The sequence below is a fragment of the Lampetra planeri genome, unplaced genomic scaffold (genome assembly GCF_965212315.1).
Source record: "Lampetra planeri unplaced genomic scaffold, kcLamPlan1.2.h2 scaffold_769, whole genome shotgun sequence".
Taxonomy (NCBI): domain Eukaryota; kingdom Metazoa; phylum Chordata; class Hyperoartia; order Petromyzontiformes; family Petromyzontidae; genus Lampetra; species Lampetra planeri.
Window position 1 is genome coordinate 24,301 of NW_027615591.1, and position 14,616 is coordinate 38,916.

At 55.1% G+C, this 14,616-nt stretch overlaps 1 protein-coding gene across 1 annotated transcript in view; it reads left to right on the top strand.

The window, feature by feature from the left end:
• Nucleotides 1–13,222, top strand: part of LOC144741898 (BAI1-associated protein 3-like) — a gene marked incomplete at both ends in the record, with an annotated part of 37,317 nt that extends 24,095 nt beyond the window's left edge. Inside the window, 12 exon segments of the mRNA XM_078624394.1 lie at nt 683–773; nt 1,965–2,009; nt 3,460–3,557; nt 6,009–6,060; nt 7,104–7,321; nt 9,606–9,762; nt 10,358–10,492; nt 11,202–11,323; nt 11,325–11,370; nt 11,372–11,407; nt 13,031–13,146; nt 13,148–13,222. Coding sequence (XP_078480520.1) covers nt 683–773; nt 1,965–2,009; nt 3,460–3,557; nt 6,009–6,060; nt 7,104–7,321; nt 9,606–9,762; nt 10,358–10,492; nt 11,202–11,323; nt 11,325–11,370; nt 11,372–11,407; nt 13,031–13,146; nt 13,148–13,222 — 1,191 coding nt within the window.
• Nucleotides 13,223–14,616: the final 1,394 nt, after the last annotated feature.

Consider the following 14,616-nt stretch of genomic DNA (forward strand, 5'->3'; position numbering starts at 1 on the left):
CCAGTGTGAGTCTATGGGTACAGTGTTAGTCTATGGGTACAGTGTTAGTCTATGGGTCCGGAGTGAGTCTATGGGTCTGTGTGAGTCTATGGGTCTAGAGTGAGTTTATGGGTCCAGTGTGAGTCTATAGGTCTGGAGTGAGTTTATGGGTCCGGAGTGAGTCTATAGGTCTAGAGTGAGTCTATGGGTCCACTGTGAGTCTATGGATCTGGAGTGAGTCTATGGGTTCAGTGTGAGTCTATGGGTCTGGAGTGAGTCTATGGGTCTAGAGTTCATCTATGGGTCCAGTGTGAGTTTATGGGTCTAGAGTGAGTCTATGGGTCCGGAGTGAGTCTATAGGTCTAGAGTGAGTCTATGGGTCTAGAGTGAGTCTATGGGTCCAGTGTGAGTCTATGGGTCTAGTGTGAGTCTATGGGTCCGGAGTGAGTCTATGGGTCCAGTGTGAGTCTATAGGTCTGGAGTGAGTCTATGGGTCCGGAGTGAGTCTATGGGTCCACTGTGAGTCTATGGATCTGGAGTGAGTCTACGGGTACAGTGTGAGTCTATGGGTCTAGTGTGAGTCTATGGGTCCAGAGTTAATCTATGGGTCTAGAGTTCATCTATGGGTGTGGAGTGAGTCTATGGGTCTACGGTATACCAGTGAGGTCTCTTGATGGCATCGCTGCCGACTCCCTCCCGACAGGTGCGTCTGCTTCGTCTACAAGTCGCGCGTCTGCCAACCCCAGAACCTTCCCTGCAGCGATGCGCGTGCAGCCATCACCGCCGCGTTGAAGGTGAGATGGGGGGCGGGAGAGCGTGCACCACAACCCGGCACCACCACGTCAAGTGTTCAACTATTGTCAACTGATTTATTTTGAATTTCGATTGAAAGCTTCTTTCGTGACTGCAGGGATTCATCTTCTCGGTTTCTTTCGGTAAAGTCACGTAGAAGGGAAATGATGAAATAATAAAAATAAAACAGAATGAAATAATATTTTATTATGTTTTAAAATAATAAAAATACTACGTAATAAAATAATTCTCACGACTTTTCGGCCACAACGCAAGCAGCCGTCTTCAGGTGAAGAACAGGTCTGTCGGAAAGACAGCGTCTGAATGAGCACCACCATGCTTGGCAGCACGTCGCGAGAATTATATTTAATAATGTTTTATTTTTATTATTTTATTATTTCCCTTCTACGTGACTTTACCGAAAGAACCAAGAAGATGAATCCCTGCAGTCACGAAAGCTTTACATTCTATTTTATTATGTTTTATTTTTATTATTTTATTATTTCCCTTCTACGTGACTTTACCGAAAGAACCAAGAAGATGAATCCCTGCAGTCACGAAAGCTTTAAATTCTATTTTATTATGTTTTATTTTTATTATTTTATTATTTCCCTTCTACGTGACTTTACCGAAAGAACCAAGGACATGAATCCCTGCAGTCACGAAAGTTTTAAATTCTATTTTATTATGTTTTATTTTTATTATTTTATTATTTCCCTTCTACGTGACTTTACCGAAAGAACCAAGAACATGAATCCCTGCAGTCACGAAAGAAGCTTTAAATTATATTTTATTATGTTTTATTTGTATTATTTTATTACTTCCCTTCTACGTGACTTTACCGAAAGAACCAAGAAGATGAATCCCTGCAGCCACGAAAGCTTCAAATCTAGAATTATTTATTATGTTTTATTTGTATTATTTTATTATTTCCCTTCTACGTGACTTTACCGAAAGAACCAAGAAGATGAATCCCTGCAGTCACGAAAGCTTTAAATTCTATTTTATTATGTTTTATTTTTATTATTTTATTATTTCCCTTCTACGTGACTTTACCGAAAGAACCAAGGACATGAATCTCTGCAGTCACGAAAGCTTTAAATAGAGCTTCGTAGCTCATCAGATTTCCTCCGACGTAAAATCAAATTGTTCCCACTTCGATTCTGACGACGCGCCGCTACATTCCGTTCCAGAGAGGGATTGAAGACCGTTACCTGAACTTGAAGCAGAGCATGCAGGTAACGGTGCAGTGGCAAAGCCCACCCGTGTAGCCTACACGGGCCGCTGGGGAAAGTGCACACGACGGCTGTTGTATATGTCGGATTATGAAATTTAGATAAAAAAAATTTTTTTTTATAAAATTGTAAAAAATGCGTCATTCGCTTAAATTATGCTAATGTTTATAATTATATGCATACATTATGATAATCACTGATATAATCGTATTAATTAATGCGCATGCTTGCAATTATGTTAATGTGTGCGGTTATGATAATTAGGCTTAGCTTCGTTATCCAGAGTTGTATCAGTCAGGATAAAACGATTAACTTTGATTAAACAGTTATTGATTTTCTTAGTGTGTTTATTATTTGTTAGGTCTCCAAAACACAACACGGCGCACCACCCGTCTTTGTCTTCCCACCCCCAGCGCAAGCGTTTTGAAACACACCGCGCCAGGCACTCATTTAAGGCTGAGTCGACCTAGGGATAGGACCCTAAGCCAGTTCTTATTATCGTACAGTGTGAGTCTATGGGTACAGAGTGAGTCTATGGGTCTAGAGTGAGTCTATGGGTACAGTGTTAGTCTATGGGTACAGAGTGAGTCTATGGGTCTAGAGTGAGTCTATGGGTACAGTGTTAGTCTATGGGTACGGTGTTAGTCTATGGGTACAGAGTGAGTCTATGGGTACAGTGTTAGTCTATGGGTACGGTGTTAGTCTATGGGTACAGAGTGTTAGTCTATGGGTACAGAGTGAGTCTATGGGTCTAGAGTGAGTCTATGGGTACAGTGTTAGTCTATGGGTGCGGTGTTAGTCTATGGGTACAGAGTGTTAGTCTATGGGTACAGAGTGAGTCTATGGGTCCGGTGTGAGTCTATGGGTTTAGCGTGAGTCTATGGGTCCAGTGTGAGTCTGTGGGGGGTCGTAGCCGGGGTCAAAGGGCGGTGCGCTAACCGCTGCGCCTCCGCTCTCTCGCGACTTACCGTACATGTATCACACAAAGGTCCCCCGTGTAGCCTTGCCACACTTGTTGGGGCAAGTGCTGTTAGTGAGCAGCACCTGTGAAGGCCGGCACGGCAAACGAGGGGGGTGGGTGGCCAGCACCACGCCCGGCCGCCTTTGTCTCCCCCAGTGGCGATGTTTACTACACACCGCACCGGGCACTCATTTGAGGCTGGGTAGACCTAGGGGAGGCCCAGAACCGGTTCAGATAATCGTCGCTGGTCTTGGCCGTGAGCGGGAATCGAACTCGGCTCGCCGGGTTCGTAGCGCGGCGCCACCGCTCCCCGCACGCACAAACAAAGACAAAGATCCCCCGTATAGCCTTAACAGACTGTAGGGGCAAGTGCTGTTGGCGAGCACCTATGTACGCACACGCGCACGCACACGCATGCGACACCACAAGCGATCTGCGAATGACGCTAGCGATTTTTTAAACATGTATTTTATTTATATTTTTTTACGAAAGAATGTGGCGGAGGACCTGGTACGGATGCTAACCCTGGCGAAGGAGGTGGTGGGTGCAGTCCGCTCGCTCTGCGAGAAGTACAGCGAGGTGTTTGCCAGGTACGGCCTGCCCCGTCCCTCTCACCGGATACGCCACAGTACACAGACTTCTCACACAGAGACTCACGGACTCACATAGAGACCCACAGACTCCTCACACAGAGGCCCACAGACTCACACAGAGACCCACAGACTCCTCACACAGAGACCCACAGACCCACACAGAGACTCACAGACTCACACAGAGGCCCATAGACTCACCACACAGAGACCCACTTACTCCTCACACAGAGACCCACAGACTCACACAGAGACCCACAGACTCCTCACACAGAGACCCACAGACTCCCCACACAGAGACTCACAGACTCCTCACACAGAGACCCACAGACTCCTCACACAGAGACCCACAGACTCACATAGAGGCCCACAGACTCACATAGAGACCCATAGACTCCTCACACAGAGACCCACAGACTCACACAGAGACTCACAGACTCACACAGAGGCCCATAGACTCACCACACAGAGACCCACTTACTCCTCACACAGAGACCCACAGACTCACACAGAGACCCACAGACTCCTCACACAGAGACCCACAGACTCCTCACACAGAGACCCACAGACTCACATAGAGGCCCACAGACTCACATAGAGACCCATAGACTCCTCACACAGAGACCCACAGACTCACATAGAGACCCACAGACTCACATAGAGACCCACAGACTCACATAGAGACCCACAGACTCACACAGAGACCCACAGACTCACATAGAGACCCACAGACTCCTCACACAGAGACCCACAGACTCACCACACAGAGGCCCACAGACTCACACAGAGACCCACAGACTCACACAGAGACCAGAATGAAGAACCAACATGATTGTGATGGGTTTTTTGTGCATTAACTGATGACACCATACACTAGCTACACTTGAGAACGCGGTTTAATCACAACTCAGTCTTTGTACTATGGGAACCTCATTTGCCAGTAATAATATGATAATTGGTTTTTTACCCTTCTATCTGGCAACAAAACTGACACCTTTTTACAAGGAGTCATGTTTGCATAGACCACAATACCTGCAGTCATAATACAAACAAAAGACATAACTCCGATAATGTGCACTGTCCTTGAAGTTGATTGGTCCACACCCGAGACAGCTTTCCTTAGAGCCTAGTCTCACATGGGTTGGACCAGATGACGCCAAAAGGCGCACAACTCAAAGACAATGCACCATCAGAGTATGAGGTCTATGCAAACATGACTCCTTGTAAAAAGGTGTCAGTTTTGTTGCCAGATAGAAGGGTAAAAAACCAATTATCAGTCTTTGTAAGTCTTCGGGTGTAATGGTCTCTACGTGAGTCTGTGGGTCTCAATGTGAGTATGGGTCTCTATGTGAGTCTATGGGTCTCTATGTGAGTCTATGGGTTTCCATGTAACTCTATGGGTATCTACATGAGTCTGTGGGTCTCTCTGTGAGTATGGGTCTCTATGTGAGTCTATGGGTCTCTATGTGAGTCTATGGCTTTCCATGTGACAATATGGGTCTCTATTTAAGTCTATGGGTCTCTATGCGAGTCTGTGGGTCTCTCTGTGAGTATTGGTCTCCATGTGAGTCCACGCTTTTCTATGCAAGTCTATGGTTCTCTATGCAAGTCTATGGGTCTCTATGTGAGTCTATGGGTCTCTGTGTGAGTATCGGTCTCTGTGCTAGTCTATGGGTCTCTGTGTGAGTCTATGGTCCTCTATGTGAGTCTATGGTTCTCTATGCAAGTCTATGGGTCTCTATGCAAGTCTATGGGTCTCTATGCAAGTCTATGGTTCTCTATGCAAGTCTATGGTTCTCTATACAAGTCTATGGTCCTCTGTGTGAGTCTATGGTTCTCTATGCAAGTCTATGGGTCTCTATGCAAGTCTATGGGTCTCTATGCAAGTCTATGGTTCTCTATGCAAGTCTATGGGTCTCTATGCAAGTCTATGGGTCTCTATGCAAGTCTATGGTTCTCTATGCAAGTCTATGGGTCTCTATGCAAGTCTATGGGTCTCTGTGTGAGTGACGGTCGACCGGGCTGACGCCCTCTCTTGAGAAACCGCTTTCAACCACAGCCAGACACAGCGGCAGATCCGAACCCAGGCTCTCAGCTGCGCCACTGAACCTCTGACCTCTGACCTCGTCCACGTCACACTCCGTGACCTCTCCCGTGCGGCAGTGTTGGGGAGCGGTGGCGCAGCGGTTAGCGCGCCGCTCTACGACCACCGGCCACGATTATCTGAACCGGTCCCGGGCCTCCCCTAGGTCGACTCAGCCTGCGAATGAGTACCCGGTGCGGTGTCTAGAAAACATCGCCGCCTGCTGGGGAGACAAAGGCGGCCGGGCGTGGTGCTGGCCACCCCACCCCCCTCGGTGTTTCCGTGCCGGCCTTCATAGGCGCTGCTCGCTAACAGCACTTGCCCCTACAGTCTGTTAAGGCTACACGGGGGATCTTTGTCTCTTGTAGCACGTGCGATGTACCGCTGGCTCTCATCATGCACCAGCAAGCCAGTGACCTGGTGAGTGACCCCCCCCCCACCCCCCACCCTTGTCCCCCCGCCCCCCCCCACCCTTGTCCCCCCACCCTTGTCCCCCCACCCCTGCCCCCCCGCCCCCCCCCACCCTTGTCCCCCCGCCCCCCCCCCACCCTTGTCCCCCCACCCCCCCCCCACCCTTGTCCCCCCGCCCCTGCCCCCCCGCCCCCCCCCCCACCCTTGCCCCCCCCGCCCCCCCCCACCCTTGTCCCCCCACCCCTGCCCCCCCGCCCCTGCCCCCCCCCGCCCCCCCCACCCTTGTCCCCCCACCCCTGCCCCCCCGCCCCCCCCCCACCCTTGTCCCCCCACCCCCCCCCACCCTTGTCCCCCCGCCCCTGCCCCCCCGCCCCCCCCCCACCCTTGCCCCCCCCCGCCCCCCCCCCACCCTTGTCCCCCCACCCCTGCCCCCCCGCCCCCCCCACCCTTGCCCCCCCACCCCTGTGTGAGTCTGTGGGTCTCTGTGTGAGTCTGTGGGTCTATGTGATAGTCTATGGGTCTCTGTATGAGTCTATGGGTCTCTGTATGAGTCTATGGGTCTCTATGTGAGTCTGTGGGTCTCTATGGGAGTCTACGGGTCTCTATGCGAGTCTATGGGTCTCTATGTCAGTCTGTGGGTCTCTTTGTGAGTCTGTGGGTGTCTATGTGAATCTGTGGCTTGCTATGTGAGTCTGTGGGTCTCTATGTGAGTCTGTGGGTCTCTGTGTGAGTCTGTGGGTCTCTGTGTGAGTCTGTGGGTCTCTGTGTGAGTCTGTGGGTCTCTGTGTGAGTCTGTGGGTCTCTGTGTGAGTCTGTGGGTCCCTGTGTGAGTCTGTGGGTCTCTGTGTGAGTCTATGGCTCTCTATGTGAGTCTATGGCTCTCTTTGTGAGTCTGTGGGTCTCTATGTGAGTCTGTGGGTCTCTGTGTGAGTCTATGGCTCTCTTTGTGAGTCTATGGGCCTCTATGCGAGTCTGTGGGCCTCTATGCGAGTCTATGGCTCTCTGCGTGAGTCTGTGGGTCACTCTTCCCCCCTGGCGTCGTCCCCCGGCAGCTTGGCCCCGATGTGCGCGCCACGATGCGGGGCGTGAGCGACTCACTGGGCATCGCCACCGGCACCACCACCACCACCACCGGCACCACCACCACCACCGGCACCACCGCCGGCACCGCCCCGAGCGCCGCCCCGAGCGCGCACACGGCGGAGACGACGCTGCGTCTCTACCTGGTGGTGCTCACGCTGCGCACCGACACGGAGCGGCTGAGCGGAGCGTGAGCAGCACATGCACACCGCAGCGCTCCATCACACTCGCGGCCGGCCGTCTGTCTGAGTGCCTGTCTGTCTGTTCGTCTGTCTGTTCGTCTGTCTGTTCGTCTGTTTGTCTGTTCGTCTGTCTTGAGTGTCTGTCCGTCTGTCTGTTCGTCTGTCTGAGTGTCTGTCTGTCTGTTCGTCTGTCTGTTCGTCTGTCCGAGTGTCTGTTCGTCTGTCTGTTCGTCTGTCCGAGTGTCTGTTCGTCTGTCTGTTCGTCTGTCCCAGTGTCTGATCGTCTGTCTGAGTGTCTGTTGGTCTGTCCGAGTGTCTGTTTGTCTGTCCCAGTGTCTGTTCGTCTGTCCCAGTGTCTGTTCGTCTGTCCCAGTGTCTGTTCGTCTGTCCCAGTGTCTGTTCGTCTGTCCCAGTGTCTGTTCGTCTGTCCCAGTGTCTGTTCGTCTGTCCCAGTGTCTGTTCTTCTGTCCCAGTGTCTGTTCGTCTGTCCCAGTGTCTATTTGTTCGTCTGTCCCAGTGTCTGTTTGTTCGTCTGTCCCAGTGTCTGTTTGTTCGTCTGTCCCAGTGTCTGTTTGTTCGTCTGTCCCAGTGTCTGTTTGTTCGTCTGTCCCAGTGTCTGTTCGTCTGTCCCAGTGTCTGTTCGTCTGTCACAGTGTCTGTTCGTCTGCTCGTCTGTCTGTTCGTCTGTCCCAGTGTCTGTTCGTCTGTCTGTCTGTTTGTTCGTCTGTCCCAGTGTCTGTTCGTCTGTCTGTCTGTTTGTTCGTCTGTCCCAGTGTCTGTTCGTCTGTCTGTCTGTTCGTCTGTGCCAGTGTCTGTTCGTCTGTCTGTCTGTCTGTCTGTTCGTCTGTCCCAGTGTCTGTTTGTTCGTCTGTCCCAGTGTCTGTTTGTTCGTCTGTCTCAGTGTCTGTTCGTCTGTCACAGTGTCTGTTCGTCTGCTAGTCTGTTTGTTCGTCTGTCCCAGTGTCTGTTCGTCTGTCTGTCTGTCTGTTCATCTGTCCCAGTGTCTGTTCGTCTGTCTGTCTGTTCGTCTGTCCCAGTGTCTGCTCATCTGTTCGTCTGTCCCAGTGTCTGTTCGTCTGTCTGAGTGTCTGTTCGTCTGTCTGTCTGTCTGTTCGTCTGTGCCAGTGTCTGTTCATCTCGTCTTTTCGTCTGTCTGTTCCTCTGTCTGGTCATCCATCCATCGGTCTGTCTGTCCGTCTGTCTGTTCGTCTGTCTGTCTGTCCGTCTGTCTATCCATCTGCCAGTGTGTCTACCTGCTTCACTATATTCTAGTCCATCCGTTCGTGTGTCCCACTGCTGCCCCCTTCACCACGTGACCTTCTCAGTGCCGCCACCCTCCCCCCCCCCCCTCCACGTGACCTTCCCAGTGCCCCCACCACCACGTGACCTTCTCAGTGCCCCCCCCCCCCTCACGTGACCTTCCCAGTGCCACCAACCCCACCACGTGACCTTCCCAGTGCCCCCCCCCCCTCACGTGACCTTCCCAGTGCCCCCCCCCCCCACCACGTGACCTTCCCCAGTGCCGCCAACCCCCCACAGTGACCTTCCCAGTGCCCCCCCCCCCACCACATGACCTTCCCAGCGCCCCCACCCCCCCACGGTGACCTTCCCAGTGCCCCCCCCCCCACCACATGACCTTCCCAGTGCCCCCCCCCCCACCACATGACCTTCCCAGTGCCCCCCCCCCCACCACGTGACCTTCCCAGTGCCACCCCCCCCCCCCCACGTGACCTTCCCAGTGCCCCCCCCCCCCACCACATGACCTTCCCAGCGCCCCCACCCCCCACAGTGACCTTCCCAGTGCCACCAACCCCCCCACCACGTGACCTTCCCAGCACCACCCCCCCCTCACGTGACCTTCCCAGTGCCCCCCCCCTCCCACCACGTGACCTTCCCAATGCCCCCCCCCCCTCACGTGACCTTCCCAATGCCCCCCCACCACGTGACTTTCCCAGTGCCCCCCCCCCCCACCACGTGACCTTCCCAGTGCCACCACCCCCCCACCACGTGACCTTCCCAGCATCACCACCTCCCCCCGTGACCTTCCCAGTGCCGCCACCCCCCCCACGTGGCCATCCCAGTGCCCCACGTGACCTTCCCAGCATCACCCCCCCCCACCACCACGTGACCTTCCCAGCGCCGCCACCCCCACGTGACCTTCCCAGTGCCCCCACGCCACCACCACGTGACCTTCCCAGCGTCACCACCACGTGACCTTCCCAGCGCCACCACCCCCCCCCCCCCCCCCCCCCCGCCGCTCACACTCTGCCGGTGCGGCCACGGTGCGTGCAGGGGAGCGCCGGCGGCGGTCGAGGTGGCGGCTCCGTCGGCGGCGCCGGGCGCCCTCGTGGCGCTGCACGAGTGGTTCTCGGGCGTCTTCTGGAGCTGGTTCCACGTCGTGGGAAGCAAAGTGTCCTCCGTGATGGACCAGGCGGTGGAGGCCGACACGGTGAGAGCGGCGGGTCCCCACGCGACCACGGGGAGAGAGAGAGAGAGAGACGCAAACTCCAAATATACAGCAGCAGGCGTCCGTCAGGGTCGGGATCGAACCCACGACCTCCTGTACACCAGGCGAGGGAGTTAACATCTCCTAGCCACCGTGATGATGATGAGAGAGAGAGAGACACACACACTTCAAAGAAACATCAGGCATCAGGGTCGGGATCGAACCCACGACTTCCTGTACACCAGGCGATGTAGTCAATATCTCCTAGCCACTGTGATGATGATGAGAGAGAGACACGCAAACTCCAAATATACAGCAGCAGGTGTCGTCAGGATCGGTATCGAACCCACGACCTCCTGCACACCAGGCGAGGTAGTTAACATCTCCTAGCCACCGTGATGATGGTGAGAGAGAGAGTTACACGCAATCTCCAAATGTACACCAGGTGTCAGGGTCGGGATCGAACCCACGACCTCCTGCGTACCAGGTAGTTAACATCTCCTAGCCACCACGGTCACCGGACGAGCCACGTGGCCTCACCCCCACAGCCCCTCACTGACTCAACGTCGTTTCTCCTCCCCCCCCCCTCTCCGCACAGCTGACGCCGGAGATGGCCGGTGCCAAGCACAGCAGCTCGGCCGTCGACTCGGCCAAGTGCTTCCAGGACTTCTGCGAGCTGTGGCAGCAGCTGCGCTGGCCACATCCCACCAAGACGCAGTCCAAGATCGTGGACGTGAGCCTTGGGACGCTTTCGTCCGCGCCGCCGCCGTAGCTCTCGATGTGATGGGGGTCACGGACAGGAGCTGCGCTTCTAAATCATCTCGATTTGCAAGCTCTTTTTTTAAGAACGATTTTTTTTATGTTTAGTTTCTTGTGCGTCTTCCCGCACCACCGATTAGCACGGCTGGCTACGTACGGTGCGAAAGAAGTTCAACGTGCAGACATAGACTCGACAGAGACCCATAGACTCGCACAGAGACGCATAGACTCACACAGAGACCCATAAACTCACACAGAGACCCATAGACTCACGCAAAGACCCATAGACTCACGCAGAGACCCATAGACTCGCACAGAGACCCATAGACTCACACAGAGACACATAGACTCACACAGAGACACATAGACTCACACAGAGACGCATAGACTCACACAGAGACCCACAGACTCACACAGAGACCCATAGACTCACACAGAGACCCACAGACCTCACACAGAGACCCACAGACTCACACAGAGACCCATAGACTCACACATGACGACGATGATGATGCGGTCCCTCCCGCCGTCTTTGTTCGCCGCCGCTGCGAGATGACGACCGGGGGGGGGGGGGGCAGTTTGACGCGGCCGTCGATTCCAACGCTCCTTGACGCGATCGGCCAAAAATAAACCGAGCGCATTGCGCGTGACCACCGGCCTCGTCGCGCTCCCTTCCCCGGCAGGGCATCAGCAAGTCGGCCGTGGGCTACGCCCAGCTCGTGTCGCGGAAGCTGGCCGGCCTCGGCTGCCCGGAGGCGATGGCGGCGGCGGTGGCGGTGGCCGGTGGTGGTGGCGGTGGTGGTGGCGGGCCTGCGGCGACGCTCCATCATGGCCGGGCCGGTCGCACTGGCCCTTGACGGCAGAGGCCGTGACCACGCTCGCCCGGCAGGTGAGAGGGTGGGGGGTGGGGGGGTGGGGGGGGTGGGGGGGGGATTGGGGGAGGGATGGGGGGTGGGGGGGTGGGGAAGAGGTGGGGGGAGAGAGGTGGGGGAAGAGAGGTCGGGGGGAGACAGGTGGGGGGAGAGAGGTTGGGGGAGAGAGGTGGGTGAGAGAGGTGGGGGGGAGAGGTGGGGGGGAGAGGTGGGGGGGAGAGAGGTGGGGGAGAGAGGTGGGTGAGAGGTGGTGAGAGAGGTGGGGGGAGAGAGGTGGGGGGGAGAGAGGTGGGGGGGGGAGAAGTTGGGGGAGAGAGGTGGTGGGGGGAGAGGTGGTGGGGGGGGGGAGAGTGGAGTGAGTGGGGGTTTCCCGCTCGTGGCCAACACCGGTAACAATTACCTGTAGCGGTCCTGGGCCTCCCCTAGCTCGACTCAGCCTCAAATGAGTACCTGGTGCGGTGCGTGGTAAACATCGCCACTGGGGAGACAAAGGCGGCCGGGCGTGGTGCTGGCCACCCACCCCCTCGTGTGCCACCGTGCCGGCCTTCATAGGCGTCGCTCACAACGGCACTTGCCCCTACAGCCGTGTTGCAAGCTCGGACGGGTGTTTGCGCGCGTGTGCATGTGTGTGTGTGTGTTTGCACCGCGTGTGCATGTGTGTGTGTGTGTTTGCGCGCGTGTGCATGTGTGTGTGTGTGTTTGCACCGCGTGTGCATGTGTGTGTGTGTGTGTTTGCACCGCGTGTGCATGTGTGCGTGTGTTTGCGCGCGTGTGCATGTGTGTGTGTGTGTTTGCACCGCGTGTGCATGTGTGTGTGTGTTTGCGCGCGTGTGCATGTGTGTGTGTGTGTGTTTGCGCGCGTGTGCGTGTGTGTGTGTGTTGCGCGCGTGTGCATGTGTGTGTGTGTGTTTGCGCGCGAGTGCATGTGTGCGTGTGTTTGCGCGCGTGTGCATGTGTGTGTGTGTTTGCGCGCGTGTGCATGTGTGTGTGTGTGTTTGCGCGCGTGTGCATGTGTGCGTGTGTTTGCCGCGCGTGTGCATGTGTGTGTGTGTTTTGCGCGCGTGTGCATGTGTGCGTGTGTTTGCGCGCGTGTGCATGTGTGTGTGTGTTTGCGCGCGTGGTGCATGTGTGTGTGTGTGTTTGCGCGCAGTGTGCGGTGTGTGTGTGTTTGCGCGCGTGTGCATGTGTGCGTGTGTTTGCGCGCGTGGCATGTGTGTGTGTGTTTGCGCGCGTGTGCATGTGTGTGTGTGTTTGCGCGCGTGTGCATGTGTGTGTGTGTTTGCGCGCGTGTGCATGTGTGTGTGTGTTTGCGCGCGTGTGCATGTGTGTGTGTGTTTGGCGCGTGTGCATGTGTGTGTGTGTTTGCGCGCGTGTGCATGTGTGTGTGTGTTTGCGCGCGTGTGCATGTGTGTGTGTGTTTGCGCGCGTGTGCATGTGTGTGTGTGTGTTTGCGCGCGTGTGCATGTGTGCGTGTGTTTGCGCGCATGTGCATGTGCGTGTGTTTGCGCGCGTGTGCATGTGTGCGTGTGTTTGCGCGCGTGTGCATGTGTGTGTGTGTTTGCGCGCGTGTGCATGTGTGTGTGTGTTTGCACGCGTGTGCATGTGTGTGTGTGTTTGCACCACGTGGTGTGTTGCCGCAGTTCTGCATCGGCGTGAACAACGTGGAGCTGGTGTGGAACTCGCTGTCGGCGCTGCCCGAGCAGTGGTCGTGGCCGGGCCTGAGCCAGGCCGAGGTGGAGACGGCACGGCGGATGCTCGGGCGCAGCTCCCGACACCGAGGGCCGCCTCGACGGCCCCATCGGGGACATCCTGCGCCGCCTCTGCGCGAGATGGTGAGCCTGGAGTAGGGCCACAGTAGGGCCCCAGTAGGGCCACAGTAGGGCCACAGTAGGGCCCCAGTAGGGTCACAGTAGGGCCCCAGTAGGGCCACAGTAGAGCCACAGTAAGGCCCCAGTAGGGCCACAGTAGGGCCGCAGTAGGGCCGTATTAGGGCCCCAGTAGGGCCACAGTAGGGCCCCAGTAGTGCCGCAGTAGGGCCCAATAGGTCCGCAGTAGGGCCGCAGTAAGGCCGAAGCAGGCGTCAGGGTCGCGATCGAACCCACGACCTCCCGTACACCCGGCGAGGTCGTCAACATCTCCTAGCCGCCGTGGCAGAGGTCGCAACCGGGTACCCGATACCCGTACCCCTACCGATACCCGACTACCCGTACCCGGCCGGGTACGGGTACCCGTTTGTGACCCTGGTGCGGCCGGGTACGGGTAGGCCGTGAGTCACTGGTGAGTCACCGTTTGTCACTCATTTCCAAACGTCTTGTCCTCTTCTCACAATTCAAGTTCCTAGAATCAACCCACCCGCGCCTGCAACATGCTTCATCCCAGAGGTCGCAATCGGGTACCCGATACCCGTACCCGGCAGGTACGGGTAGGGTACGGGCACGGCCGGGTACGGGTACCCGTTTGCGACCCTGGTGCGGCCGGGTACGGGTAAGGAATCAAAAAAACAATTATATTTTTTACTGGCAAATGAGGTTCCAATGGTGTAAATGCTTTACCCCGAGCTCTCATACTCTGATGGTGCATTGTCTTTGAGTTGTGCGCCTTTTGGCGTCATCTGGTCCAACACCATGTGAGACTAGGCTCTAAGAAAAGCTGTCTCGGGTGTGGACCAATCAACTTCAAGGACGGTGCACAAACATTATCAGAGTTGTGTTTTTTTTTGCATTATGACTGCAGGTATTGTGGTCTATGCAAACTAGACTCCTTGTAAAAAAGGTGTCAGTTTTGTTGCCAGATAAAAGGGTAAAAAACATTAACCGTAAAAACAAAGTTTTTCACTATAAATCCTTTATATGCGTGGCGGCTAGAGTCCTCTCGTCCTCTGGCTTGGGATGGCTGCCACCTATGGGTCAGATGATTGCATGCAACCATTAAGCAATTGGTAATTAAATATAATATTTTTGTCCTAAAAGTGTAAACATTTGGAATTTGTTCTTTACGAAAATAAATTGTCACGCACAACGAGTCTGTGTGCAAAATGTCAGCTCGATTGGATCACGGGAAGTGGGTTAAAAAACGACCGAAAGATTTGCACGGTCGTAAGCGCGCAAGCAAGCAAGCTTGCAAGTGAACTTAATATAAAGGATTTAATAACCAATTATCGAATCAAAACCCGTGGTGCCCCCCAAATCCTACTGGACCGTCCTCGAGCGCGAATCGCCCTTCTCAT